Raw genomic sequence first — 27795 nt, forward strand, 5'->3', positions numbered from 1 at the left:
GAGCTGAAGAGAGATTCATTTAATCTTACATGACTTTTCCTTACGCCAGAATCCAAGTGGAACGGAGCACAAAATGACAATTTTTACAGCCTGGCGATTTCTTTCCCGCCAACCCAATCCAGATACCAATATGCCATAATCATGAATTTCCGCCGCCAGCTCCGAGTCCACAACAGGTTCTTGCTTCGCCAAGCTGCCCAAGCTCTCGGACCAGACCAGTCGTCTTTACCCTGGATAACTCCATCATGACCGCCGATGTAAGCAACAAGCGACTTTTGTCTATACTGGAAAGGCCTCTGCCCTTCAATGCCTCGATTGATGGCATTGGCAAGATATTCTGCTTTCTGAACTGCGACTTCAGCGGTCGTGGGCAAGAAATACTTCTTGATATCGGCAGCATCGCCCAGTGCGTATACGTCCTTCATTGGTTGCTTCTGCGCGTCGAGGACACGCAAATACTGATCAGTCATGATTCGAGGAAGCTTGTCGGTCTTGCAAACGTCCAGAGAATCTACCAGAGGACATTGCTTATTTCCTGCCGTCCAGATCACCATACCACATCCGATTCGACCCTCGACTTCAGTTTCGATGTGGTCGCTTTCGACCTTCTTGATCTTAGAATCTGTGATGACGTTCACATTTCGCTTGGCAAAGCTTTTGATGGAGTGCTGTCGCAGCGCGTCTTCGAATGCCCCTAGGATGAACGGTGCTGCATCATGAATGGCAATGCTCATCTTTCCAGCCAGGTTGGGATAAAGCTTCGTCATGTCCTCATTGAAAAGGTCAGACATCTCGGCTGAGATCTCCACTCCGGTTGGTCCTCCTCCGACAATGACAATGTGCAGCAGCTCTCGCTGTTCTTGCTTGCTCACATCAGGCAGCGAAGCGAGTTCGAGAAGCTGCTTCAAGCGGTATTGGACCTTTTTCGCATCTGCAACGTTGCGGACGAAGAAAGCATGCTCATCTGCGCCGGGCGTGTGGAAAGTATTCGTGATGCATCCCGGAGCCAGGACAAGTCGATCATATGTGATCTCAAACTGACGCTGCTTCCCATCATGAGCATCGCATTCCGAGCGACATCTGCAGATCCGGTTCTGGAAATCTACAGATTGGACAGTGGCCTTGAAGTAATTGATGCGCTTGCTTTTGTGTCGAATTGGCTCCTCCGCCAGCGAGAAATCAAAAAGTCCACATGCTGCACTAGCAAGCAGCGGAGTATATGGACTTGTTTCTTCCGGCGAAACCACGGTGATGTTGAACTTCTTGTCATCCAGATACTGCGAGACATTGAAGCCTGCCCAGCCCGTGCCGACGATGACTATGCACTCCTTTCCTTCTGCGTTCGGCACTTGATGATATTCTTGCTTCATGTTGGTTCTTTCTCCGGAGTCTGATGGAATTGTCAGTATCCCTTGGGCAAAGGTTCGAAGTGCTGAGGAGCTGATCGAAGCTGTAAAGTCAATAGCCAAGAAGAGGCCCTGCCGCCTTCGTCCGCTGCAGGACAACACATCGGATTATTGAACACTTTCCCAGCTTTCTTGCCACATAATTGCGTGGCGTCAATAGCCATCGGGAATGACTGTGTCTTCAGCTCTTCGACGCACGAAAAGCAAATGGCTTATGACGCAGTCGTCTGGATTTCTTCGTCGGATTCATTACGGATGAGGTCTTCTTTGCACGCAGGTTCAAGAAGCCTGTATACCTGGCCGTCTGACTCGATTTCCAGGTAAGAAATGCCAGGAATCAGGATCTCTGACGGACTGATGGACGAAGAGCTTCACATCCGATTTGCTCCGACGAGCGCAGCGCCGGTCTGACCACCAAAATCGCCGAGCTGACCACCGCGGTGGTTAGGAACTCTAAAATGATAGGGGGTTAGCCGAGGTTAAGCTAATTGGAATGCGAAACCATTGAGTAAGTTTATTATATTTTTAATAGAACTTAAATGAAATTTCAATAAGAAATAAATAATCTTTTATTTTTTTACTTCTATAATAATTACTATAGGGTAAAGATTTTTTAAAAGGATTTAGAAAGGATTCGGAAAGGATTCGGAAAGGATTCGGAAAGGATTCGGAAAGGATTTAGATAGGAATTAAATAGGAATTAAATACAATTTAAAAATCGGATAGGAATCAGATAGGAATCGGATAGGAATTAGATAGAATTTAAATAGAATCTAAGAAATAGTTAAATTATAGTTTAGCTAACTACTAAATTAGCTATATTTTAAAATTATATTAGCTAATTACTAAGATTCTCTCTAATTAGACTTAGAGACTATAAAATACTATTAAAATAATAAAGAATAATTATAGTAGCTAATATAAATAGAAAATATTAAGAATACAAATAGAATATAAATAGAATAGAAAGTAAATAGAATATAATTTTAAAAATATAAAGGAGTTTAAGAGTTTTAGTAGTAGATTTAGATAGAAATTAAATGAAATTCAAATAGAACTTAATTAAATCTAAATTAAATCTAAATGAAATCTAAATAAATAGGATTCGAATTAGATTCGAATAGGATTTAATTTAATAGGACTCGAAAAGAATTTAACTAGGATTAAAATAGAATATAGAAAGGACTTAGAAAGATTTTAGAAAGGAATTAGATAGGAATCGGATAGGAATCGGATAGGAATCGGATAGGAATCGGATAGGAATCGGATAGGATTCGGATAGGATTCGGATAGGATTCGGATAGGATTCGGATAGGATTTAGATAGGATTCGGATAGAATTTTAGAAATAGTTTAGCTAAATACTAAAATAACTAATTAGCTAGTAGATTAGCTATATTTAAAAATTATATTAGTTAATTACTAAGACTTTCTCTAACTAGACTTAGAGACTATTAACTATTTAGATAATAAAAAATAATTATAGTAGCTAATACGAATAGAATATAAAGAAAACAGAATAGAAAGAATTTAGAAAGGATTTATATAGAATTTTAGAAAAACTTAGCTAAGTACTAAATAAAATAACTAAATAGCTTACCTATATAGAAAATATTATTATATTAAAATAATAAGACTTAGTTTAATTAGAAGAAAAATCTACTTTAATAATAGCACTAATTCTAGTAGCGAGTTTAATCAGAATATAAGTAGGATATAGATAGTACTAAAATATACTCCTATAACAAACGAATATAGATTACTAATAATATAGCCCTATATACTAGATATGTACCTATATAAAAACACTACTAGATATTATTATACCTAGAATTAGATCTACTACTTAGTTCTACCTAGAACCACTCTAGTAGTATCCAGTTAGAAGTAAAGCTAGGACTATATTTGCCTTCTAGACCTATTTAGTTTCTATACAATTTCTAACTAAATTATACTAGAATTCTTTAAGAGTCTTATTAAAGTAATTTATTTACTTAGTTATAGCTTGTGAAATTGTAGCGCTAGGCTTTAACTTGTATATGCTTCTACTTTTATACTTACTAGGCGTATCTAGTTTTAGATTTATAAGTTTTTTAGTTATTAAAGTTATCTAAAGCTATAGAAATCTACTTTATCTTTTATTCCTTTCCTATTCCTTTCCTATTCCTTTCTTATTCCTTTCCTATTCCTATTCGATTCCTATTCGATTCCTATTCGATTCCTATTCGATTCCTAGTCGATTCCTATTCGATTCCTATTCGATTCCTAGTCGATTCCTAGTCGATTCCTAGTCGATTCCTAGTCGATTCCTAGTCGATTCCTAGTCGATTCCTAGTCGATTCCTAGTCGATTCCGATTAACTTTCGGCAAGTGGGGCTAACTTAAGCCGAGGCTACGCACGGTCCACCGTACGGACTACTACGGCTCTATCCGATTGGTCAATTCGGTGGTCAGGTCGGTGATTTCGGTGGTCAGGATTTCTGAGTCCCCTGCTCCGAGAACCATCACGGTTCGACCTGGTATCCTCGGCCGATCTCCTTCTGCAGCTCACCTCCCGAGCGACAGCACATCACGAGGAGATAACGACATGAATGGTCAAGATGGTCGATGTACTTCTGTCGCGGTATCTCCTTCCTCTTCGTCTTTGTTATCCATGCACCTCATTGAGCCTCACAACCGGTAGTTGATACCACGCGTCTACCGACAACTCGTACGCGTGACATCCTACTCCATAATAAGCTATGCCTACTCCTCCCTTCTCTGCGTCTCTTTGATTACTCTCCTTAGCTATCATTATGGATACGCCTACCACTGCACCTGAGCGTGCCTCCTTCCTCACGATCCCCTGCGAGCTCCGCAATCAAATTTACATGCACATCTTCCAGCCGAATGCATCAGACTTCTATCCCACCCTTCCAGTCAGACCAGATGCGATAGCGACAGCATTGAACCCAGAAACTCCAAAAGCATCCCTTCCGAAACTCTACCACGCCGATCGAACCTCCACGCACCTCGGTCTCCTTCGAACTTGCAAGCAGATCCAAGCCGAAGCACAGCTCCTCGCTCTATCCATGACGCCCTTCCGCCTCGAAGGAGAATGCACATATCCAGAACTCTTCGACATCCGCTCGCGACCCCTCTCCGCCTCGAAAATCGGTGCAATTCGACACATCACTCTCACAGCACGAATCGGTCACTTACGAGCACTGAACGAAGCATGGCTAGGCCTTCCATTCGGCCATCCGAGTCTACATCTAGACACACTCCTCATAATCCCCAAAAGACCGACCAACTACGTCGACTCGTTTGCAGAAATCGCAGATCTGAGTCAGTCACATACATTGGCATACATTTTCTGCGAGACGTTGAAAGGTCTGCGCAATGTGCAGTGCGTGGAGATCAGGAATGTCGGATGTTTTAATGAGGTGGTGTGGAGACTGTTCTATAGAAGTCTTGTGTATCGATTGTGGAGGTGGGGAGGTGGGAAGTGTGGAGTCAAGTTCTTGAGTGGGGAGTGTAATGCTGGAGGGACGGAGATTGATGAAAACCGCTGGTTTAGAGCATACCTCTCCAGTAAAGACGACCAAGGTAATGAATGTGGCGAGGAAGTGGTGCGACTCGTTGGAACTGGTGAGCTACCTGATCCGAATTTGGCTGGAGTCGGGCCTTGGCATGGATAAAAGATGTCCGTGCAAATGAATCTATCACTTGGCCGAACGTGCCAGTCAAGAAACGTATTGTGGAGAGGACAACATTGCGATGAGGAGACTGCATCGGGCTGATGCCATGATGCTACAAACATCTACTCGTGCTTCATTGTGACGACCTGTGTCTCCAATTGCTTCTCCACGCCTACCAAATCGAGGGTAGCCTTGCCTTGTCGAACGAGCTCCACGTCAGGCACATCAGAATGCTTCTGGCCTTCGAAGATGGCATCGATCTCCTCAAGAGTCTTGCCCTTGGTCTCTACCCAGTACACTGCGATAAGCACAACGACAATGATATCCCAGCCGCCATTGACCATGTACATCTTCCAGCCAATGTTAGTCAAGCCGATTGGCATGACGAAGACGAGGACCATTCTAAGACATGTTAGTTGATGTTCAGCGCCGGCGAAATATCAGACTTACGCCAATGCATTGAGCAGGAAGTAGGAGAAAGCAAGTCCATTGGCACGAATTGCATAGTTCATGACTTCCGGCGGATAGAGGTAAAGCAATGGTGTCCATGCGATTGAGTAGAAGCCTTGGAACATGAACATGACTGCGACATTTCCGTACACCAGGCTTTGAGATGCGCCATCCGGGTTTGAAGCGTACAGCTTCGCAAGTCCGCCAATGATGAAAAGACATGCCACCAAAAGACATTGTGTCACAAGGGCTGTCGGCTTTCGGCCCCACTTGGCGATCAAATGCGTTCCCCCCAGAGCACAGAACAGGCACCAGACGTTGAGCACGACGTTCGCCTTCAATTGATCCAGACTATCAGTAACGCCAGCTGTGTCCAGTTCTGCGCCTAGGTAGTACGAAGCAATGATGTTTCCAGCGATGCAGGAGAAAGGTCCAGCCGACATCCCGACCAGAAGACGCTTCCGAGCAACGGGATCTTTGACGATCTCTCTGGGTGTCATGGTGGGCTTCTCTTCTTTCTCATATTTCAGAGTGTCGACAATCTCCTTGTACACTGCGAGCACAATCGGGTGCGTGAGATCTCCATTGGCATTCGTCTGCGCGACGACGAGTCTTGCTTCTTCGAGGAAACCTTGGTTAACAAGCCATCTGGGGGATTCAGGTACAAACGGTAAGATGATGATACACAGGGCTGAGAAGATGCCTTGAAACAGAGATGGTGCGCGCCAAGCCCAGGTACTCTGCCACGTTCCGGTTCCCAAGGTGATGCCTGCTGCAATGAGAGCACCGACATAATAGAAGTCGTTGAGTAGTCCGACGCCCCAAGCGCGGTATCTTGCAGGGTAGGTCTCAGATAGGTACACTCCTCCTGCGATGCCGGACACTGCTGAACCGAAGCCGAGAACGATCCTGGCAATTACAAACATGGCAATATTCTGAGCTGCTGTCTGAAGAAGGATGCCAAGGAAGGTGACGATGGTGCCCCAGAAAATTGCAGGTCGTCGACCAAGCTTGTCTGCCATCACTCCCGAGAAGATTGGACCAAAGAAGCCCCCAATGAACACCGAAGCTGTATTGAGACCAGTTGTAGCAGAGTTGAGCTTGAAGTAGTCTGTATATGAGGGCAGGATGTTGAGGCCGTTGAGCATAGATCCGTCGTAGCCGCCCGTGCTAGATTGGACGATGGAGCAGATGATGAGTAGGAACGACAGGATGAAAGTCGACTCTGGCACCCATGCTGGCATCCTACAACCAGCAGAATGTTAGCGGTAGTCGTGATGTGTTGAATGCCGTTGCTGGCTGGTACCAACCATGTGCCCGTTGGTGTTTTTCGAAGCACCATCTTGTCTTGGCGAGCGTGATCTGGTGGTCAATTCCTTGTATCCAAGCTGGAGAGGAGAAATCGGATGAAGTTCGAATGAAGTTCTGGCGGCATACTGTCCCGCAAGTCACGCCCCCCAGTGCTACCTTAGCATGTGGTGTAACTAGTGTAGTGTTGGTAGGAGAGCACCCCGCTCGCGACCTCTCTGAGCGCGGCAAGTCCAACATACTTTTGCAGATCTTCCTGGGTGAAGGTGATATTCTAGCGCGATCGCGTGCCGCGTGCCGAAAACACGGCATACTCGGCCGCCGCGGTCAGCATGTCGAGACGTGGCGCGAGATAGGCCAAGACTCAGCCGCGACCACATGTGGTGTACATGTACGTTTTCGAAGATTCATGCCCAGAGTAGGTGAGGATGAGTGAGTGGAGAACCGGCGGAAGCCAAGCCTTTCAGCGGCTCCACTTCGAAAGCTTGGCTTCCGACCTCATCGCTGCAACCCTAACTGTTGACAAGAAAAGAATCGTATCCTCGGAAGAAACTGCAATACAAGTCTTCTATGCATGACCGTCATGATCCTATTGATGCTGCATTGCAGTCCAGACGAATTCCTCATGCTCGCTCACGAAAACACAAAGGTGGCAAGAACAAGGCCAATGGATCAACATTCAATCCTCTGCAAGCTCTAGGACGCTATGAAGTTCAGCTAGGCTCTGGCACCAAGAAGGCTGCGAACTCGGAACTCTCACAACAGGATCCTCAATCCTGGCTAGAGATACACGGACTGACTCCGGAGGATAACGGATTTCTTGGCACTTTTGACTTCGCTGGCAAAGTGAACGGCATGCTTGTACTTGCTGGAAGCCGCAAGGTTCTGAGAAGTATTGTGGAGGATTTGGAAGAAGATTCCGATGCCGAGAAGGATCCAGATCTGAACAGCAGATCCGACGATGATGTCGATGACGACGATGAAGATGATACGAAGCACGAGCAAAGTGCCATGGAAGCCGAAGACGAAAGAATCAATCGTCGCGCCAGAGCTTTCGAGAAGAATACATTTCGCAACCCCAAATTCTGGATGAGGTGGAAAGGAAATGCTCAGAGGTTGGGCACCGAGGATGGCCAGCAAAGCTCAGATGTAGAGAGCAATACAGGATACCTCGTCTTCTCCGGTAATGACTGCGAAAAATTTGAAGGCACCATATCTTCAGCAGTCCTCGAGTGGAACAACATAAGACTCCAGGGTTGGAAGATACATTCGAAAGCATCGAGATGTCACATGCGATGGAAGGACTTTCCGTAAGCATGGCAGTGCTTTCATCTGGAATCGGACTCGCGGAAGCTTAGTATCACACAACACTCTGATCTCGACCTGCAATGCTCGAAGAGTGCCACGATCCAAGAGCCGCCAGCGAGCCTCATTTGTGCAACTGCAGTTGATCACGCGAAGCAGCTCCGTCTCTTTGCTCTTAATGCCTAGGTCCAGAGCTCTACAGACGACCATCCGACTTACAAGACGACGGAGGGAATTGCTTCACGACGCTGATCTCAGCACTTGTACTCGGGAACAGCTCTCGATTACGATGAGTTATTTTTGTGTCGGCTTAGATCTCGAAGGCATGACAAATAGCCCGGTCTGGAAATCTAGTACGAAGTGAGTGGTTCCAAACAATATTCTGTGTCTTACCTGGACCTATGCTCCCCTGCCACAGCGAGCGTGATTCTATGCCCCTGGTCAACCTTCCGTTTCCTTTGTCGACACTTGTCGCGCGAGGAAAGACTATAGACAGTACTTTTGTGAGCAGTCTGCACACGATTACTCGTACAACTCTGCTGTTTCTCGTGGGATTTAGTAGGCGCGGCCATGCTTGGCGTGCACTATCCTGACAAGAACACGGAGGCGTAAATCGAGCAGGTGGAGGTTTTTAGGATCACGCTCCGTGTTACCTTGCCTCGCTCTTTCGTATCAAGAAATCTGTATAGAGCTGATTGTATCTTGGGCTGCACGGCGAAAGAGGTGTCACACGAGCGCACCGCTTGCACTCGTATCGTGAGTACTTGACATCTTCCCCCGGACCTTCTCTTCTGCCTCTCTAAGTTTTTCATCTGTGTATGCCCCAGAACAAACGCCGGCACCACAGTCTACGCATTCTCAGCGAAAAATGACGGAAGCATAGATAGAGGAAGCGAGCATTCCAGAACTCACGCGACGCGTTGACCTCCTCCTCCTCAACCTTGTCAGAACCCCTACCAAGCTGATGGAGAGTTGAGCAGCGTGGCGAGACTAGGATGGCAGGATCACAAAAAAGGTTTCAATTTCCATTGCGAGCACTTGAGCATCTCCAAAATTTACAAATGACCCAAAAAAAGATGCGGGCGCCTTCGTCCAACGCTTCTCAGCGAAGCCTCTCCCATCCATCCAGTGTCTCTCCAGTGATATCGTCTATCCTCACGCGCGGCCGCTCGTCCTTCTCCTTCTTCTTCGCCCACTTCTTAAATTTGCTCAGAGTGGACTTCAGTGCCGTGACGAGTGTCGGGTAGTGGAGGCGTTTCTTGCCTTGAGTGGTGGTGGTGGTGGTCGTTGCTAGAAGAGTCTCGGCAGAGTCAACAGCTGCTAGAGAGAGCCGGTCTGGTGATGATAGTGTCGGCGTGGCGGGAGTGTTTGTGGCGGCGGAACTAGAAGAAGCCAGAGGGCTGTAGTATGGTGTATTGCTGTCCATTGTCAAGATGTTGTAGTGGTGCTTTGTACGGTGTCTTTAGCCGTGGCGGTGGACGTGCTGGCGGAGTGGATGGTTACGGCTGGTAGTTCGAAGTCCCTTTTGCTTGAAGAGCTACCGGAAGTCGACAATGGCATCACTTCGAAGGCCGCCTGGCTCACCGTGTCCTTTCCTCCGCTCCATTCATCAAAATATTGTCTTCGCCGGTGGCCACAGTCTCTTGCTCGATCAGCTCAAAGGCCGTGCGCAATCTCTCGCCCAGCATCCTAAACGGCCGGGCGGTTGCAGTTTTGACAGGCAATGAAACATCTTAGTGTCACTTGCCACAGGCAGCGTGATTGGCACTGATTACACCGTCAGAAGCAAGTGCTTGGTATTCCATTCCCTTCGCACACATACTAGCGTGCTCTAACATCAAGAGCCTTTCATGAACAGCAGCAAATGCTCCTTCCGTGCAATTACATGTACTGCCATCGCATTCGAAAGCATAACCGCCTCGTGATCCATCGTAATAGCTACCTCAGCCTAGTCTCGCTTCGGTGAGCACAGCGATCACTTCGTAGCGGAGCGGCTTCGAGCTAGCATAACTTAGAGCAGCGAAACCGTCACTACCTCACAAAATGTCTGGGCCGCGAAAGCATTAACGCCTCGTGATCCATCGTGATAGCCACCTCAGCCTGGTCTCGCTTCGGTGAGCGCAGCCATCGCTCCATGGCGGAGCGGCTTCGAGCCGACGTGACTTATAGCAGGGAAAGCGTCACTACCTCACAAAATGTGTGGACTACGAAAGCATTACAGCCTCGCAATCCACCGTGACAGTCAGCTCAGCCTGGTCTCGCTTCAATGAGCGCAGCCATCGCTTCGTGGCAGAGAGGCTTCGAGCTGACGAGACTTGTAGCAGCGACACCATCACTACCTCACATCCAATCCTCGAATAGCCTTCCGAGGCCTTACTTCGACATAGCTCGAGGACTTGCTCGACCTAGACGCACCGATATGAGCATGGCAATGAAGCTCTGAAGTGAGGCAATTATGCTTCACATCGCTCATCACTCCGAATTGCCTTGCCTGCTCGCTCCAAACTGCACTCAAGCCCAGCAACGACGGAGCGAGAACGAAAGAGCTTGCACCTGCACCTGCCGATCTTCGCAGACACAATGCACTGCACGTGCACGGAACAGCCAATGGGAGGCGTCTGCGTAATACGGAACGCGGCTGCCCAAAGCTTCGCGCTTCGAGATGAAGTGCTGCTGCTCCAGCCTCAGAAGCGGTACCTCCACCACCACGCCGCTTCCAAACAGCCCAATTGGTGGTGGAGGTTCGTACGAGCCTGCGCTACGACCTCATACCAATGAAGCTGTACATTTGCACCGGCATTGTACAATGCCATCGCGTCAGCCTTGCGGCTTGGCGTGATGGGCAGCCGCGAGGAAAGAGCGCCTTGCCAGATCCGTGAAAGTGGACCCACTGGACCTTCCCAAAGTCCAGCATCTGTGCGTCCATGGCGCGATCCCGGTCACGGCCTGTGCTGACTGTTCGCGCGAGTATAAGAACTTTTTCGGCCCCCAAACTTTTCCTCTCTTCTTCTTCGACCTCCAGCAGCATCAGACAGAGCCATTCCTTCACGCGCATCCTCCTTTGAGACATCATCGACCTCCACCATCATCAGACAGAGCCATTCCTTCACGCGCATCCTCCTTTGAGACATCATCGACCTCCACCAGCATCATACAGAGCCAGTCCTTCAGGCGCATCCTCCTTCAAGACATCATCGACCTCCACCAGCATCAGACAGAGCCATTCCTTCAGGCGCATCCTCCTTCAAGACATCTTCTTCCATCCATACCATCCTCCTCTGCATCAGCACCAGCTCGACAACATCCACAATGGTCGCGCCATCGTACGTCAACTTGCCACCGCTGCACGAGACCGGAGACCCATTCGACGAGAGCATGTCATATTCGCTTGCAACTGGCTCATTTCCCTTCAAACTAAAGTGCAACCAAGCACTCCTCAACCACTTGGCCAAGCCGCGTGCGCCCTTTCCATACCGCGCCTCCAAAGAAGTCGACTCCGGTATCGTCGCCCATGAGACGCCAGACAATGCTCCAGTCCCGTCTCCGCCATCGAGCCCAGCATCCGTCGCCTCGGCTCCAGCCTCTCTTGGCGTCGACATCTCCAGCAGCGAGATCGACATCACCACCGCCGGCTCGCGAGGCGAGCAAGACGGAGAGGAAACTCACGTCGCCGCTCCAAAAATCCATCGCTTCGGCGCCTTCCTCGTCGAGCTCAACCCCGCCAAGCTTCCATATCTCAGGGAGCTGTTCAAGTGGTCCCAGGGCGGCCTGCCGGCCGAGGCCTGCTTGTTCGTCGGCAAGTAAGTGCTGCTGTCGTCCTCACGTACTGCCTTTGACTCGGGCTAACATGTGCTTCCAGCCTACCAGCCTCCTTCACCAACTACGCCATGACAGTGCAGTTGCACGAGATGTTCTCGCATTACGGCACGTGCTACGTGAGGGTGGGACGTCGTCACAATTCACCACAGAAGCCTTACGCCCTCGTGCAGTTCCAAGTAAGTGCGGCTTTGCCCTCGATGCCTTCGTGTGCTAATTTTCGCAGAGCTTCCAAGTCGCCGAGGCGGCCCGCTCGCACTCTTTCCAGCAACCGCTGTTGCTGGGCGGCCGCGAGCTCCGCGTGCTGCCCAGCACAGCACGACGCAGCATCAGAATCGCTCCGCGTCCCGGCAGCAGCCACGACGTTCGGCTCGCCATCAACAAGCTGGCGCAGTTCGTGCCGGTGGCGTCGGCTTGGTGGGTGGGCGGCGGTCCGGTGGTGGAGGTGAGATTCCACCACCATGGTGACTATGTCTGGGGCTGGTACTTGGTGAACAACGGCTACCTGGGCGGCAATTATATCATGTTCTGAGGTGCTTACCACCTCACCTGCTTGTCTGCTTCCGCGAGATACCCACGAGCAAGGCGTTGGGTGCGCCTTCGGGCAGAAATGTACTGTTAATAGGCGAGAATGAGACCCATTCTCGCTGCTCTTGTCCCTTCTCCTCCTTCTCGCTGATTCGTTGGATGGTGTTGGCGTCGTTCCTAGGACCATCAACCACAAAGTGTACGGCTGAGCTGATCTGGCGTGAGGGTACCCATGCTCTTCACCATCCATGCCTTCGCCTCCGCAACTATATCCTATACTGCGCTCTTCACATCGTTTATAGAGCCAGCAATGCAGAGAAGCATAGCAGGGATAATCCCGAGTAAGGACGCTCCCCTTCTCACAATCCTCCTCCTTCTTCTCACCTTTCTGCTGTCACCGTTCGCAACGCCTATACGCTTCGTGGCGAGGGTCACACGTCGGCCCTCTGCACCAACGAGGCGCCGTCGGACACGAAGGCCACGAATGCGTCGCGCACTGAGCAATACGCTTAGCTCACAGGTGGCGGCCGCTACTAGAACGGCACGTATGCCGCCAACAAGGGCAAAGGCGTACCGCTTCTCGTCCTCGACCGTCACTGCCTAGTGGACTTTAGCTTAGTATGCTGGCCGACTTGGATCGACCTAGCATACGCTTCGGCTATATTCGTCGCCTATATCTAGACGCTTAGAGATGGCGCTATTCCTAATGGATTGCAGGCCGCGCCGACGCTGCAATACTACGATCTGCCAAAGAAGGTCGCCGCTGACCCTGTCTTTGACCCTTTGGGCGTCTAGGAGCGCATTATCCAGGGCAACACGATTTTCAAATAAGACGAGATGGTGACGGATGAAAACCATCAGTGGTACAACCTCGATCATACCTGGGATCCTATGGGTGCCTTCTTGGTGCCATCTCCTGACTACTCCCCAGACGAGTCCGACCTCGCTAACGCGCACCTCTTCGGCAAGATCATTCCTCCCGAGCTTGCAGCTCGGGCCAACCCGCAGCCTCCGGCCGTTGCCCCTTGGGCTTAGGTGCTGGCGGCACCCACAGAGTAGGCGGCTTCACAGGCAAGGCGAGCTTGTCCTCGGGGGCTGCTGCGTACTTGGATTTGCGTCGTGATGGACCTAGAGTCGGTGGCTGCGGTGCTGGTGCCTGCGCTGGCAGGGCGCGACTGTCCTACAGAGGCTGGCCGGGCACGTCCATTGCTGCGGTGCTGACATGCGTAGTCTTGGCTTTCACCGCCGTAGCGAGCTAGTCCGGAATGCACAGATATGGGTCGCCTTACTGCTAGGGTGTGAGCATGCTATATCGGCCGGCAATGCCCTTAGGTCCTAGGCCTCGGCAGAGGGAGATGGGGTTGTCGTCCTCCGTGTTATAATCGAACTGGAGGTCCTTCAAGCGCAGCGTCACGTTCTTCTTGTAGCCTGGTCTTAGCGTCCAGTCACGGTCTTCGCGTGGCATGCGTCCTATTTGCAACTGCAGGTAGGCTATACGAAGGAAGTGGTTCAGCGCTGCGTCTGCAATGCCGGCGTCCGCCTTGCGATCGAAAGCTGCCTTCATGAAGACGTGATCCGGTATTGCCACCGTGCCACGATATCGATTTCTGTCGCCCACTCCACCTGGTCCTCCTTGAAGGTCAATTGACCGGCCGAGACAGCCTTCAACCACTTGCCGTACAGCGGGTGCGCTGGATTTTGGCATACACTGTGCTGTCGACGTCGTTCCTAGGTGCAGTAATCCCAAGGTATACGGCTGAGCGGATCTTGCGTGAGCGTACTTATGCTCTTCACTATCGATGGCTTTGCCTCCGCACCTATATGCCGAGCTGTGCTCTTCATATCGTGTTCAGAGCCAACAATATGGAGAAGCCCAGCAGAGATAATGCTCCCCAGCTTACAATCTTTCCTCTTCTTCTCACCTTTCCGCTGGCCGGTATGCTCTATGCTGTCGACGTCGTTCCTTGGTGCTGTATTCCGGACATGTATGGCCGAGCTGATCTTACGCAAGGACACTTATGCCCTTTACTATCCATGGCTTTACTTCCGCAGCGCTGTGTCTGGCTATGCTAACCAAATTGTTTATAGGGGCTGCAATTCAAATGACATCGCGGAGTCGACCGCTAGTGAGGATACTTCTACCGCTCACAAGATGAACTCCCGCTCCCGGACTGGAAATATTCCGTTCTGCTGAGGATGTTTTGAAATATAGCAACGCAGGCAAGAAAGGCAGAGCTGATCTTGCGTGAAGTCATTCCTGCCGCTGAAGAGATGAACTCCCGCTCCCGGACTGGAAATATTCTATTCTGCTGAAGGTGTTTTGCGATCTAGCAACGCAGGCAAGGATGGCAGAGCCGACCTTGGATGAAGTCATTCCTGCCGCTCACAAGATGAACTCCCACTCCTGGACTAGAAACATCCCATGCTGCTGAGGATGTTTTGCAATATAGCAACGCAGGCAAGGATGGCAGAGCTGATCTTGGATGAAGTCATTTCTGCCGCTCACAAGATGGTTTCCGCTTCGAGATCTGGTATTATACCATGATGTTGAGGTCGTTATGCGATACAGCCATACAAGTCAGCGTAGCAGAGCTGATCTCGAGTGAGCTCGTTTGGACCGCTCACCACCAAGTGGTCTGCCTCCGTTTCCAGGGACTAATGGACGCATTCGAGATTATTTTGCGACGTAGGAAAACAGATCGGCATAACGGAGCCGATCATGAGCCAGGTAGCTCATACGGCTCATCGTCGATCGGTTTGTCTCCGTACATAAGGGCTGAAGTACTCATTTGAGGTCGGTTCTCGATGAAGCAATCCAGGTACCGGCGGCCGAGGTTCTTCGGTGTGGAAGAATTCTTCATGCTCGCCGGCCACGCCTCTGCTTCTTTCCGCATGGGCTGCTCGGCTATGCTGTGGACGTCGATTTTCGAGACAGCAATGCAAGGACGCACAGCGGAATCGAGCTTCAGCGATAGTCCTCCAGCTGCTCAACAGCCATAGCTCTGCTTCTACACCTTTGCAAGCCTTATGGTATCGATGTCGCTTTTCGATGCAGCAATGCGAGGACGTATATCGGAGTTCAGCTCAAGCGAGTGTACCAGGCACTCACTGTCCACAACTCTGCTTCTGCACCTCTACAAGGTACCACGCCGCTGATTTCGGTTCTGAGTGCTGCAGTCTTGACCCGACTGGCTGAGCTGGAACCGGATAAGGGTAGACGCACTCTCTTGCCTCCGAAGGCCTTGCTTCTGCATGTACATATGGTGCACGACGGTAGCGTCTCCTTCAGGTGCCTATACGCTTCTGTCCGGGCCGAGCGATATCCAGGTCAGAGCACTCCAGGTCTCCGGCTCTAAAGGCTTTACCTCTGCGTTTCTATACCGTGCAATGGCAGAGGCATCTACTCGAGATAGCGGTGCATTTTTTGGCCAAGTTGAGTTGGTACGATAGAGGATGTGAAAATCTTCGTCTCCAATGGCACTTGAACAACATGGGCCCTGGCGACCTCATGCATCCAAGATTTACTGCCTCTCTCCCAAGAGCAGCCGAGCAGCGCTGGCAGCTTATTGCAATACTGCTATTCAGATACCGAAAGTCGAGCCCTGTCCAGATGGAAGCAATCCTGTCCTCGGTGTAAATGGCTTCGCTTCTGACATATGCGCCACACAGTGCCAGCGGTAGAGTATTCCGACAATTCAGAACAGCTCCATGTCGCTGAGCCAAGTCCAAGCCGAAGCCGGCTCGCCGACATCTTTGTCTAACTCGCTTCCGTGCCTGCAGGTATGGAAAGGCTGTTGTGCCCCCATCAAAGTATTGCCGCCATGCTCCTGGGTAGTATGGGGAGCCTATCGCTGCACACTGCTCTGAACAAATCAGATGGGCTGAAATGGCATAGATTGCGAGATCAGTTCCGGGTTTCGCGTGCCCTGATATGAATCACCGCCCCAGCTGAGTGCGTGACAATGGACGACGAGAAGGCAGGAGAGAGATGATAGTCTGGACCCATGAAGGCAGAAGTCTCTGACCCAGCTATGCGCCATATCACATGGATGTCAACTGTGCGATTCGGCATTGGTGAAGCTGCACTGTACTGTCGATCGATCGTTCGGTCGTTCGTTGCACAGAATCGTGGGCATAATCGTTCGCTGCGACGTTGGAATGGAGGCTGGCGACAAGTCTCTGCTAACAGTGGGAGTGGGCGAGGGCGATAGGTGATGCAGTGCAGTGCTACAGGGCGGTTCAAGGGTGGCGAGCGGCTGGTTGCAGGTCCCGACGGTTCGCTCTCAGCTGATCGAAGTTCTTCGTCGGTCAGTAGCCGCGTCGAATGTCTCCTACCTGGTACAAGCGAGGCGTGGGAGGTTGCTGGCCAGGATGCTTGACTGTCAGCATTCTGTACCTAATCAGCGACAGTTGGAAGATGCTCGAGGTGGGACAGTCAAGACAGTCCTTGATGTGATGCCGAAGCGGGAGTCGAAGTCGAGCTGGAAGGGAACCCGGAAAGCAGGGGACAAACGGAGCTGGGTCCGTCAGCGACGGCAGGGGCAATAGTTCTGCACTGCACGGCCATGCATTTCTTCCACCCGCTCAATACATGTACTGTGAACATGACGGGCTCTACGGACTCAACAGACCGACTGTGCAAACTGATCTGGATGCAACTAGCTACAGTGGGCGACAGACGCCAGCAATGGCAGTGACCATAGTGGTGGCCACGATGTCTCGGCCTGGTTTGTCCACACATGTATACCTTACTGCTTCAGTCAACAGATCAGAATGCATGGCATCGACCGCATCCAAGCCGCTCGAAGGCGAGGCCTTTATGCAAAGCCCTTGTAAAGCCCACTACTTCGGATCCGGCAGCAGACTCGACCATGGCCCAACAAAGAGCCGACAGGAATGCACATTCCTGCTCGAACAACTCCTCCTACGTCGCCATTCTTGCAACATAGCAGTGCATTCATTCCACCATGCCACCGAAAGACCTCCCACGCCGTTCAAGTCGAAGATCAGCAACAGACCAGAATGCCTCACCGGCCGGCATCACCAAACGTTCAAGCGCACCAAGCCCATCACCTAAGGCGCGAGCAAAACAGATCATCTCGCTGGTCGAGCGCCGTCTCGTGAATCCAAAAGATGGTCCGGCCGACCGACGCCTGATGCAGCACGCTGAAACCCTGCTTCGCATGGTTCCTGCCAAAGGCGATACGGGAGAGCACTACTGGCAGAAGCAAATCCTGACTCGGATCCGCGCTGCACTCACGGGCGAGCCTATTACGATCGAGGGATGGATCAAACACATCTGTTGCGGGATTCTGTCAGATACCGGTGGGGAGTCTCTGCCACGACTCTTGGATTGTGATGCCGACGAGGTGGCGAAATTCATCCTCGATTCCGTGGTCAAGCCTTACGCGTTGAAATGGCATCTGTTCGATAAGGTCTCGGTCGCTGCTGCTTGTGTAGTGACGGCTGATCAGCTGCTTGGAGGGGGCTCGACAACGGAGTTCGTGGCATGGATTATTGCAGGATTTGATCGAATCGAGGAAATGGATCAACAGAAGGCGTATAATGAGAGATGCGGACGAGCTCAGAGAATCGTCGGTGATATTCATCGCTCTAAGACGATGGTAGATTCGGCTATGCAAGCAAAGGGTGGCTGGACAGAAGTCTTTCTCCAAGCTATTGAAGAGCGGGTTGTTGGCCCGAGATCAAGCATACATGCTGCATGTCTCTATCCCTGATTTGAAGATGCAACAAAGCCGAATGTTTTCTCAGTGGAGGCCAGCGTCGAGGAGATGTTCTAAAAAGAGTGAGAAGATTGACACTAGAATCCTGAAAAAAATTTGACTTACTGTCTCTTGCATGACCAATAGAATCCTCTTCATATTGAACGGCATGCCTGTCCACTTGCTTGTGGCAGAGCTCTTCACAACCCTGGCTCGTCAGCCTCGACGCCACCGATATATGGTTCTTACCCCATGTGGGATCCTTGGCTGAGCCAGGTACATACCAGCGGCAGTTGCATTCAGCCTTGCGTCTGGCATAAAATGACATTATATTGCCACTCTTCCATACCTTTCCCACTGATTACTGGCAACTGCACCAAATCATGTCCAACATCTCCGAAGTCCAAACAGAACTCACCTCCCTTCGCACCTTAGTGCAAAGTCTTTCCCACCGCGTAACGGAGCTGGAAGACATAAATGCAATCCGCAAACTCCACTTCGCATACGGCTACTACATCGACACATGCTCATACGCCGAAGTAGTCCAGCTCTTCGCCCAAAATGGCGAAGTGATCTTCCTCTCAGGAATCTACCGCGGCCACGCCTCAATCTCTCGACTCTACGAAACCTGGTTCCAAACCCTCTTCACCGAAGGAAAACCCGGACCGGTGAACGGCTTCATCCTCGACCATCTGGAGATGCAAGACATAATAACCATATCCCCAGACGGACGCACAGCTCAAGGACGCTTTCGAGCCTTGCTCGCGGGCGGGAATCATACCAGTCGAGCGTACAGGCCCGAAGGTCTTCCGTTGCAATTCTGGGAAGCTGGAGTGTATGAGAACACGTATGTGAAGGGGGAAGATGGGGTGTGGAGGATTCAGAGATTGGATTATGTTGTGCAGTGGCAGGCTGATTATGAGAAGGGTTGGGCGCATTGTGAAGCTCATTTGAAGCCTTTTGAGAAGTGTTTTCCTGAGGAACCGCTTGGGCCGGATGAGCTGCTGCCTGAAGCAAGAGGTACCTGGCCGGAGAGGAATGATGTCAAGAGACATTATGCTCATCCGGTGCTTGCTGCGGCGGGCGAGTTGAAAGGAAGTGGATAAAGCGGAAGTCATTACCAGATCCTGTAAAGCCAGCATGATCAAGGCTGTAGGAGAGGGCGATGGCTTTCGAGAGTGATGAAAGTCCAATGTATTGCTTCTGTTCATGGCCACATGCTCCCAGATAATGTTTGCATCCCAAAGCAACGCTCTCATCTTCTCTCTCTGCACATTCGGTGGGTCTAAAGCCAGAGCAACGAATGTACAAATTTTCTCGCCCCTTGATTCTAAATGCAAGCAAATAGTCCGTTCAGGCAAAAGTCCCGATGACTCCTGCGACGACAACGCGAAAATGCCATCCCCGGTGCCCATTCATTGCCTGATCTACAGGATAGCCATTAAGCTTAAGGCGACCCTTCATGTGGACCAAGATTCCAGTGTTTAACACTGCTCTTCGGTGCCAGATTTGCGGGATCATGGCATTAACGTCGATCTCCCTTGCACAAATGAAAATTGCTGTCCTTGACACGATGCATCTTCTCAGTTATTCCTCTTACTCTTACCAAACTTATTCTTCTTATCCTTCTTCGCGCTTCCACCCTCCTGACCACTCTCCTTCACCTCTTTCTCTTCTTCCGCGAAAAGCTTCAGCAAAGCAGGCGTGAAGTGTTCCATCTTCCAGATATCTCCGACTTTGACACGCATGTAATCAAAAGCGACACAGACTTTCATGTCAGATTGGAGTTTGAATTTGACGGCTTCGGGTGGGCCACTCTGGCCGAATGACCTCGACGCCTGCTTCTTGCTCGGGATATCGTATTGCTTTCCACCATCGCCGTTCGAAGGTTCTTGGTCCGGGAATGTGGCTGCAACGTCTTCCAATGGTCCAGCCATGGCGTCTTCAGGGTTTGTAGACTCGTCTTCGACTGGCTCAATGGCACCGTTACTCATATCGACATCCTCTTCTGCAGGTGCTTCGCTTTCGTCTGCGCGTTCTAGGACTGGCACCTTCTGATAGCGCTGCGAGAAGTGAGTGAGGACACAGGCTTTGGCACCCATCTTCTGTGCAACGTTCAAAGCTTCGGATGTGGTGCTGTGATTCTTTGCCTCCGCATCGCCTTGCAATTCATCATCAAATGTCGCTTCGTGAATACAGACCGTACTGCCTTTGCCGATCTGGGTGAAGGGCGTGTTGGGCCTGCAGTCTCCAGAATAGCTGACTTTGAAGCCGGATGGCAAAGTGATCGAGATAGCTCTCGCTCCATGGCAATGTTGCACAGCAACAGCTTGAATGTCTTGCAGATTCAATAAGCTATGATCGATAACATGTTCGTCGAGCTTAGCATGATAATCACTCTTGGAAAGACCTTTCAATTCGGAAGGTGGGATGAACCAGCTCATTCGCGATGGCTGTCCTGTTCGCAGATTGGCAGGTGTCATAGAGAGTGGTGCGAGGCGAGAATAGCCATAGTCCTCCAACGCACTGTATTCGTACAGCCAATACTGCATGGCCGGCTCCGAAATGATGGCGAGACGCTGATCTTCGAAGATCTCCTTCCAGTCCTGAGTTGGGGTTACAGGTGCGGCTGGCTTTCCATTGTGAACTTCCTGATACCAAGCCTTGATCACACTGGTCGTTCCAAGCTGATGGTCTGCATGCATATGGCTAATGCAAAGCAATCGCAACTCGCGCAGAACTTGTTTGAAGTCCTCAGCTGGGAAGACACGCTGCAGTTGACCAATCGTGTTCTCGCCACAGTCCAGAAGAATGTTGCCCCAGCCGGGCACGCGAACCAGTGTTGAAGACACATTGCGATACTTCGAGGGTAGGGCAGATCCTGTTCCGAGTGTGATGACTTCGGCATCTTTGGCATCAGGCGGTAATTTGCCAAGCCATTTCTGTACGTCTTCAGGCGTCGTCTTCGTCGCCTCTTGCGCTTTTCGAGCTTCATCCATAACGTCTTGAGGGACTTCTGAGACAATTTGTGCCACATCAAGGGTTGGAACAACTTCTTTACTCTGGATTTCAATAGCAGGTTCGAGTTGGACCACCTGCCCTCGTTGCGCTACATGTACTGCTTCGGGCAAAGTATGCGCAGTGTTAGCAACGGATGTCTTCTGATCGCCAACTTGCCTGGTTTGCAACGATAAAGGGTCGTCGTGGACAGGTACGATATAGCGTTCTGGATCGACCTCCTTCAACCGAATAGTAGACCCCGCGACACTATCAAGAGATATGTTGTTTGGACAGCAATCAGGTGATGAAACGATGTGCTTCAAATGCTGGAATTCCTGCATGAAAGCATGAAGCTTTGGATCTTTGGCCACGTCCTTGCCACAAATCCATATCATAGCTCCAACGCCTTCCATGACCTGCTTCGTCCTCCATTCAGGTCGGTGGACAAGATTTTCGATGTACTCTGGCTCGGGCAGGTCAACTACTGCGATGCCACCGCCGACCCGAGGTGGATCCATGACTTGCTCCGGGGTCACCGTCTCTCCGTCCAAGTTCTTGACACTCTCGCCTTTCGCAAGCTTCGAGTAATCAGGACCGGATTTCACTTTCAGTGCCTTGGCACGCTCTGGTCGGAACGTGCCTCGCTGCATGTGATTTCTGATGATGTAGCTGATGGCCACTTTTGCAGGCTTATTGTCAGGGAGACTCTCGATAAGAGCACCAGGCCATGGTCGTCGTACAAGCACTTTCATCTGAGGATCCGAAGGCGGGTTCTTGGCATCGCCGGGGAGAGGACCGGTATACTTCTCAATCTTGTTCGTTTCGGCGTTGCGAACGAATATGGTTGCTGGTAGCTTAACGTCTGAAAGTGCAGTCTCGTAGAGCGTGTCCAGTCTCCATGAGGAGTTGAACATCTCACCAACTATCGCCTTGACAGTTAGATAGTCGCGATCTTCCTGGCTGAGCTCGCTAGCCACAGCAGTCATTGCACCATTTCCATCTGCGTGCATCTCGTCAAAGCTCCGCTTACGAGGACTGATGGACGCAGGCGGACTCTGCGAGGAAGATGTAGCTTTAGGCGAGATAGACATGGGCCACACTTTGATGTTCTCATCTGCCCAAAACGGCTTCCACTCTTCGTTCTCTTGTGGAAGCCGTTCTGGCAGTCCACTATCACGAATCTCATGCACGTTGACCGGCATTCCTTTTCGAAAGACATAGCGTCTCGCTGTGGCCAAGGTGTGATTCAGGTTTGGCGGGCCAAAGAACGAAAGGGTATTGCTCATCTCTTTCTTAGCCTGATCTTCCAGCTCTCTCATCTTCTGCGGGTCATCGGCCACACCCAACCTCTTTGCCTTCATTTTCGCCTTCTTGAGCACCTCCTCTAGCGAGCTCGCCTGACTTGCAGCAGAAGAGTCAGCTAGAGTCAAGATCATCCCGATCAGGCCTCCGGTATTCTTCCATTCCGTACGCCCAGTCAAAAAGCATTCCGAAACCTTGAGCAGCCTCGCGCCTATCTGAATGCACGCCCGCTGTGTGCCTTCTGACAAGCTTCCAATCAGGTACCGCTTGTTATCGAAATGCAGAAGCAGCGTTGTGCCAGGTGAGTCCACCGTAGGCGTGGTCAAGACCTGCACGTGGGACTTCATTCTGCGCCCTAGGAAGTCCTGACGCGCAAACGAAGTGAAATTCGGAGGAGTTGGCGACTGCAGCAGGAGCGAATGATGATCTCTCCAAAAAATCTCCTCTTTCACTCCTCGTGCTCCTCGTGCCTGCTTCTCTTGTGCAGCTCTTCCTTTGGTGAGCGAATTCCAGCGTCCGGTCGGATCTCTCCTGTACTGATACGTGAGGATTCGAGGTTCTAAAGATGCTACGGGACGATGAGGATCATTGTCGACGTTGGCCTGGCTGCCTCTCTTGTGGTTGTGCGATTGCCCCAGCTTCTGATGCGATGAAAAGCCTCCAAGCAGGTCGCCGATTGCAGAGAGTGATTCTGATGTAGATCGGGAGTCCTTTGGGTCGTTGTCGTTGCTACGTCGGTCTCTAGGCGAAGAGTGGAGATGGACGTGTGATATTCGTGGGTTGAAGCAATTGGTGCAAGAACTGTTATGCAGAAAGCGTAAAGTCGTGAAAGTCGTGAAAGTCGTGATGCGCTCGATCGGACGAGCTATTGAAGCCAACTTGAACGCTGATGTGAGTCGGGAAGACACACAGCATTAGAGTCAGTCATATGCTAGGTTTATATATGTACAGTTGCCGTGCCGTGCAGTAAGAAGTGGTACAGTAGAACTGAAGGCTCAAAAATGGGGAACGGAACGCGACTTTTCGACAGCCCACACGCGTCATACTCATACACCCATGATTCGTCTACACCCTTAGCGCGGGCATAGGGTTAGAAATAACTGTAAGATTTCAGCAATCTTAATACTACCTGTAGCCACAATTTTGTACTATAGCATACTAGCATATAGACTATATACTATTGATATTAAATATACTATTTAGTCTACCTACTATAGAGCTTTCTAAATCGCAGAGGCTTACTCCTGCTACAGAATCTAATAGGAACAGGTACTAAGCGGCTCGGAGTAGGTCTACCGTACTCCGACTTTATACTATTTACGGTGCTATACTAGTCTTCCTTTATACTTACTACTAAGTCCTCTATATACCGATTTTCTAGACCTTGCGTATATACTATTCAAAATAGCAGAGACAGTAGTAGCAGCAGCAGCAGTAGAGCCGCCGTAGCGGCTACTACTAGAAGCACCGGTATTTCTCCTACATTTTTACGACTATATCTAATATATACACTTCTATACTATTTATTTATTCTAACGTTTGCTAAGCTTTTATATATAAATAGGCGGCGATAGTAGCATAGTTTAGTAGGCTAATTCCTTTATAGATTCGAGAGCACTTGCGATTTTATACGAAATACCCCTATATACGATTACCTATAAAGTCCCTTCCTATTCCTTTAACTACTAAGTCTCGAGCCTTTAAAGCTAAGACTAATAAGCGTGATTTACTTAATTAAGCGTTTAAATAGATGCATTTCGAAACTAGTAGATATAAAACAAAGGATAATATTATTAAAGAAATTTATAGAGATGCTGTCTTTAAGGAGAACAAGATACTATATGCCTAGGCTTAGAGTAAAGCCCTTAATACCCGCACCTTAAAGTCGGACACTATTAGAAATTGTCGTGTAAGTCGATCCCCTATTTAGCCCGCCTATTTATATCTTCTTTTTACTATTTAGCTATACTTTTGCCTATTAGTATCTAACCTCCGAACTCGACGGTTCCGAAGCCTACTAAGCTTTAGTGCAATCTCGAATCTTCTAGTTCTGAACCCTCGCTTGTTTAGACATAGCTAATATAGATATAGAAATACGTCTAAAAGCTAATAGACGAGGACTCGTCCCTTGCAGGACTAAATTGTAAAGAGACGCTCGAATTTTTCGACGAGCGCTTTAGCGAAGACGAGTTCTTCGTTATATAAGTTTATTATAATGCTAATGCCTTTTTCTTTTCTCTTTTAAGATAATATACTCTCTTCTAGCCTAATAAACGATACTAATATGCATATAGCTTTAAGTATATAAAAGGTCGGCTAGATATCGACTAGTCCGGCCCTTAGGGCTAAGCCTTCTATAAGTGTATGTTATTTAACATAGCATGCTAAGTCTATGATTCTCGAAGCGCTATTTATTATAAGCTTTATAATAAGAATCGATACCTCCGGAGCTCCTAGATCTAGCTAATATACTAATTATATATAGGGTAGTATCGCGCTCTATACTCGGAGGTAGCTACGGCTACTCGAGCAGATAAGAAGCTTGGTATTTAATGCTGATCGCTATATATAGATGGATAGGCTAACAGTATATAGGCGAGCAATGCGCTAACGCGAACAAAGCCCTCGTAGAGGCATACGACAGCTATCCGTAAGATCTTCTGCTATCTAGTATCTACTATCTAGCATCTACTATCTAGTATCTACTATCTAGTATCTACTATCTAGCATCTACTATCTAGCATCTAGCAGAGCATTAGCTAATTAGTATATAGTATTAATATAGATTACGATAGCGTAGTCCGCTCCGACTTCGCGGAGGTTATGCCGAAGAAGACTAGTGCTAGCGACAAGGGTCGCAAGGTATATATCGATAAGGTAGCTTTCTAGATTATGAATATACTAACTATACAATAGAGAAAGAACCTCGCTAGCGCTAAGCGCGCCAAGAAGCGGCTAATAGCCCTTCCGCCTCTAAAGGCATAGGCCTTTTATTACTTTTATATTTCTATATCTCTATATATTTTTTTAGATCTTAGTTAAGCGATAGCGCTAGTAGCTTTGCTGTTTTTTTTTTTTTTTGCTTCGGCTGCTCTATATAGCTACTACTGCAATTTTTTTAGCTTATAATACCTATATAATAAACAAGTATTACTACTATATACTAACTACTGCTCCTTATAGATCTATATTGCTCTAAAAAGGTCTGTATCCTCGACATCTATATCGAAATCTATATACTGTTTAGCGCTTCTAACGACTCTGCAAACAAGCACGTATAAACAAGATAAAGGGCAAGGCAGATCTACGGTAACACGATAAAGAGCCTATATTTACGCGTGTTGTCTTTATTTACGAATAGCACTACTGCGCGTGTTAGGCTTGGCGCGTTAAACGCGTATATATGCCTTCCGTAGTAAACATCCTCTACCTCTAACCTTAGGAAACACACCCGCGATATTTACTATACCCTCGCACTTACTACTCGAGATATTATAAGCAATGCGCTTCTCCTTCTTGCCGCGAGGCGCTCTAAAAGTTAAGCCTAACTAAGCGATACCTTAGCGTTAGCTAACAGCTATAGCACCTTCTTAGGATACAATACTAGCACCTACTTAGGATATAATACTAGCACCTACTTAGGATATAACGGCGGCTTAAGCACCGACTAGAACGAAGCGCGCTCGCGAAGATAATAACGAAGGCGCCGAAAAAGAAGGAGAAGGAGATACTAGTTAGTATATAGCAGACTCGAGCGCCGCCCTACTAGCTCTAGATAATATATACTAAAGTATCGAGACGGCCGATGCAAATAAGGAGGAATTGAATTAAATAGAAGCTGCTAATCCTATAGCATATATAATAACTAAGCTACTAGATCTCTAGCTCGCGTTAGCATAAGCAGTTAAAGATATTAACTAACCGACTATCGAATAGGTTCTCGAGACGGCTAGTTATTAGCTTTAAGCCGACGAGGATAAGCCTACTCGAGTCTTAGATACTACTATAGTACCTAGTTAAGAATTCGCCGAGGGTAATAAGGATTAGGCACCTCCGACTTAGTAAAGCCTTATATTGCCGCTACCTATTCTAGCAGTAGATTAGTCTTATGTCCTAGATTAGTTACATGTCCTAGATTAAAAGAAGGGCTGTAAGGTTAGCGCTATAAGCAGTCTAGAAATAGCGTTTAGTATATAGCTTTAAGATACTAGCCTTTCTCGCTCCGACTATGCGGTATTATACAAGATCTTTACGACCCTAGTTCTAGATAGCGAAAAGCTGTCTAGCCTACTAAAATCTATTAATACGATTAAGTTGCACCTTAAGTCGGTACTTCTACTCCTTCCGCTACGCTACTAAGAGATCCCTCTTCTAAAGCAGAAGACACTACCTACTATACTAGGCTCTTAGGATCTTAAGACATCTAAGCTACTATTCTTTTTCGATCTATAGGAGCTGTTTATCCGTATACTTAGCTTAGAAATTATAAAGAACGTATATACTAGCTTAGTAGAGCTCGTCGACTTGCTAAACGAGCTGCATTAGTCTCGGGTATAGGCGAGTTCTATCCGTACGACTTCTAGCGAGTTCGCGAGATACCTATAGTAATAGCAAGGACCCCCTTACGTAGCTTATACTACAGATCCTGCACGTAGACTAACTCTATAGTATAAGCCGAAGAAGAAGAAGCCTCGTATACGGAAAGCACCTCGAATAGACGATGCTAACGACGATTTACTAATGCTAGCACCTCTAACCGACTAGAGTTAGTTTATTAGTGTACCTAGTAGACCGATATTCCTATCGGACTTTGTCCGCTTCTACTGCTAGGATACTAGCTACAACTATAGCACGACTTAGGCTTATACTAGATATATAGTCGCTATATAGACCGACAATCGCGAGCTAACGAAGCGCAAAGCAAAAGGTAACTATAAGGGCGATAGAGGTTCGATAGTAGTGCAAATCGTACCGCTTCTTCTATTTAATGCCTTGCTACCTTATACTCGTTAGCATCTCGCTAACGATGTTATAGCTAATAAGCTTTTCTAGATCTAGATAGAGAGCTAGTACTACTATGCTCTCGAGACGGATGTTCGCCTATTCGACCTAGGCATTATCGCTATACACTACCTATATAGCAGCAAGATCGCGCCTATGCCTCTACTATAAGACAAATTCGATTACTTTGTACGCCGTCTAGTTGCAAGCGATAGTACTACTCGCCTAATTTATTAGATATACCTAATACGCGGCGAGCTCGAAATTATAGTATACG

At 48.9% G+C, this 27795-nt stretch overlaps 9 protein-coding genes across 9 annotated transcripts; 4 read left to right on the plus strand and 5 right to left on the minus strand.

Annotated features, from left to right (window-relative positions):
- Positions 1–67: 67 nt before the first annotated feature.
- Positions 68–1416, minus strand: MYCFIDRAFT_210507 (uncharacterized protein). Its single transcript, XM_007925546.1, has one exon. It carries the CDS (start codon positions 1368–1370, stop codon positions 84–86), a length of 1287 nt encoding a protein of 428 aa, XP_007923737.1. The 5' UTR covers positions 1371–1416; the 3' UTR covers positions 68–83.
- Positions 1417–4200: 2784 nt separating this feature from the next.
- Positions 4201–5187, plus strand: MYCFIDRAFT_206832 (uncharacterized protein; the record flags this gene model as incomplete). The annotated part of the gene is made up of 4 exons (XM_007925548.1): positions 4201–4835; positions 4878–5035; positions 5089–5144; positions 5170–5187. 4 exons carry the CDS (start codon positions 4201–4203, stop codon positions 5185–5187), a joined length of 867 nt encoding a protein of 288 aa, XP_007923739.1.
- A 20-nt stretch (positions 5188–5207) lies between these two features.
- MYCFIDRAFT_132754 (uncharacterized protein) lies at positions 5208–6877 on the minus strand (the record flags this gene model as incomplete). The annotated part of the gene is made up of 3 exons (XM_007925549.1): positions 5208–5487; positions 5536–6780; positions 6846–6877. The coding sequence occupies 3 exons, from the start codon at positions 6875–6877 to the stop codon at positions 5208–5210; spliced, it is 1557 nt and encodes a 518-aa protein (XP_007923740.1).
- Positions 6878–7413: 536 nt separating this feature from the next.
- On the plus strand, positions 7414–8157 carry MYCFIDRAFT_43349 (uncharacterized protein; the record flags this gene model as incomplete). The annotated part of the gene is made up of 1 exon (XM_007924308.1): positions 7414–8157. The coding sequence occupies one exon, from the start codon at positions 7414–7416 to the stop codon at positions 8155–8157; it is 744 nt and encodes a 247-aa protein (XP_007922499.1).
- A 46-nt stretch (positions 8158–8203) lies between these two features.
- Positions 8204–14985, minus strand: MYCFIDRAFT_172239 (uncharacterized protein; the record flags this gene model as incomplete). Its single annotated transcript, XM_007925550.1, has 49 exons — positions 8204–8220; positions 8250–8271; positions 8299–8344; positions 8373–8457; positions 8506–8585; positions 8617–8732; positions 8790–8855; positions 8879–8945; positions 8994–9109; positions 9157–9282; positions 9308–9595; positions 9629–9685; positions 9712–9738; positions 9786–9880; positions 9917–10090; positions 10119–10149; positions 10189–10294; positions 10333–10352; positions 10383–10483; positions 10564–10623; positions 10660–10707; positions 10740–10913; positions 10943–11062; positions 11092–11225; positions 11259–11268; positions 11293–11374; positions 11400–11546; positions 11575–11958; positions 11996–12028; positions 12054–12079; positions 12105–12177; positions 12224–12508; positions 12543–12727; positions 12784–12883; positions 12930–13000; positions 13038–13092; positions 13176–13229; positions 13261–13530; positions 13562–13653; positions 13694–13723; positions 13764–13780; positions 13881–13962; positions 13990–14248; positions 14287–14493; positions 14522–14583; positions 14642–14793; positions 14828–14851; positions 14880–14920; positions 14947–14985. The coding sequence occupies 49 exons, from the start codon at positions 14983–14985 to the stop codon at positions 8204–8206; spliced, it is 4956 nt and encodes a 1651-aa protein (XP_007923741.1).
- MYCFIDRAFT_210508 (uncharacterized protein) lies at positions 14643–15590 on the minus strand. The gene is made up of 2 exons (XM_007925551.1): positions 14915–15590; positions 14643–14676 (listed from the first exon to the last, which is right to left on the minus strand). Exon 1 carries the CDS (start codon positions 15384–15386, stop codon positions 15210–15212), a length of 177 nt encoding a protein of 58 aa, XP_007923742.1. The 5' UTR covers positions 15387–15590; the 3' UTR covers positions 14643–14676; positions 14915–15209.
- Positions 15591–17459: 1869 nt separating this feature from the next.
- Positions 17460–18230, plus strand: MYCFIDRAFT_83686 (uncharacterized protein; the record flags this gene model as incomplete). The annotated part of the gene is made up of 1 exon (XM_007924703.1): positions 17460–18230. One exon carries the CDS (start codon positions 17460–17462, stop codon positions 18228–18230), a length of 771 nt encoding a protein of 256 aa, XP_007922894.1.
- Positions 18231–18598: 368 nt separating this feature from the next.
- Positions 18599–19369, plus strand: MYCFIDRAFT_151502 (uncharacterized protein; the record flags this gene model as incomplete). Its single annotated transcript, XM_007925552.1, has 1 exon — positions 18599–19369. The coding sequence occupies one exon, from the start codon at positions 18599–18601 to the stop codon at positions 19319–19321; it is 723 nt and encodes a 240-aa protein (XP_007923743.1). The 3' UTR covers positions 19322–19369.
- A 68-nt stretch (positions 19370–19437) lies between these two features.
- Positions 19438–22864, minus strand: MYCFIDRAFT_214269 (uncharacterized protein; the record flags this gene model as incomplete). Its single annotated transcript, XM_007925553.1, has 1 exon — positions 19438–22864. One exon carries the CDS (start codon positions 22862–22864, stop codon positions 19799–19801), a length of 3066 nt encoding a protein of 1021 aa, XP_007923744.1. The 3' UTR covers positions 19438–19798.
- Between the last annotated feature and the right edge of the window lie 4931 nt (positions 22865–27795).

Source organism: Pseudocercospora fijiensis (genome assembly GCF_000340215.1).
Source record: "Pseudocercospora fijiensis CIRAD86 unplaced genomic scaffold MYCFIscaffold_2, whole genome shotgun sequence".
NCBI classification, from domain to species: domain Eukaryota; kingdom Fungi; phylum Ascomycota; class Dothideomycetes; order Mycosphaerellales; family Mycosphaerellaceae; genus Pseudocercospora; species Pseudocercospora fijiensis.

Bases quoted from the DNA above. Each gene is read 5' to 3' on its own strand.
- MYCFIDRAFT_210507 (XM_007925546.1), bottom strand. From the start codon at position 1,370: ATGAAGCAAGAATATCATCAAGTGCCGAACGCAGAAGGAAAGGAGTGC.
- MYCFIDRAFT_210508 (XM_007925551.1), bottom strand. From the start codon at position 15,386: ATGCGGAAAGAAGCAGAGGCGTGGCCGGCGAGCATGAAGAATTCTTCC.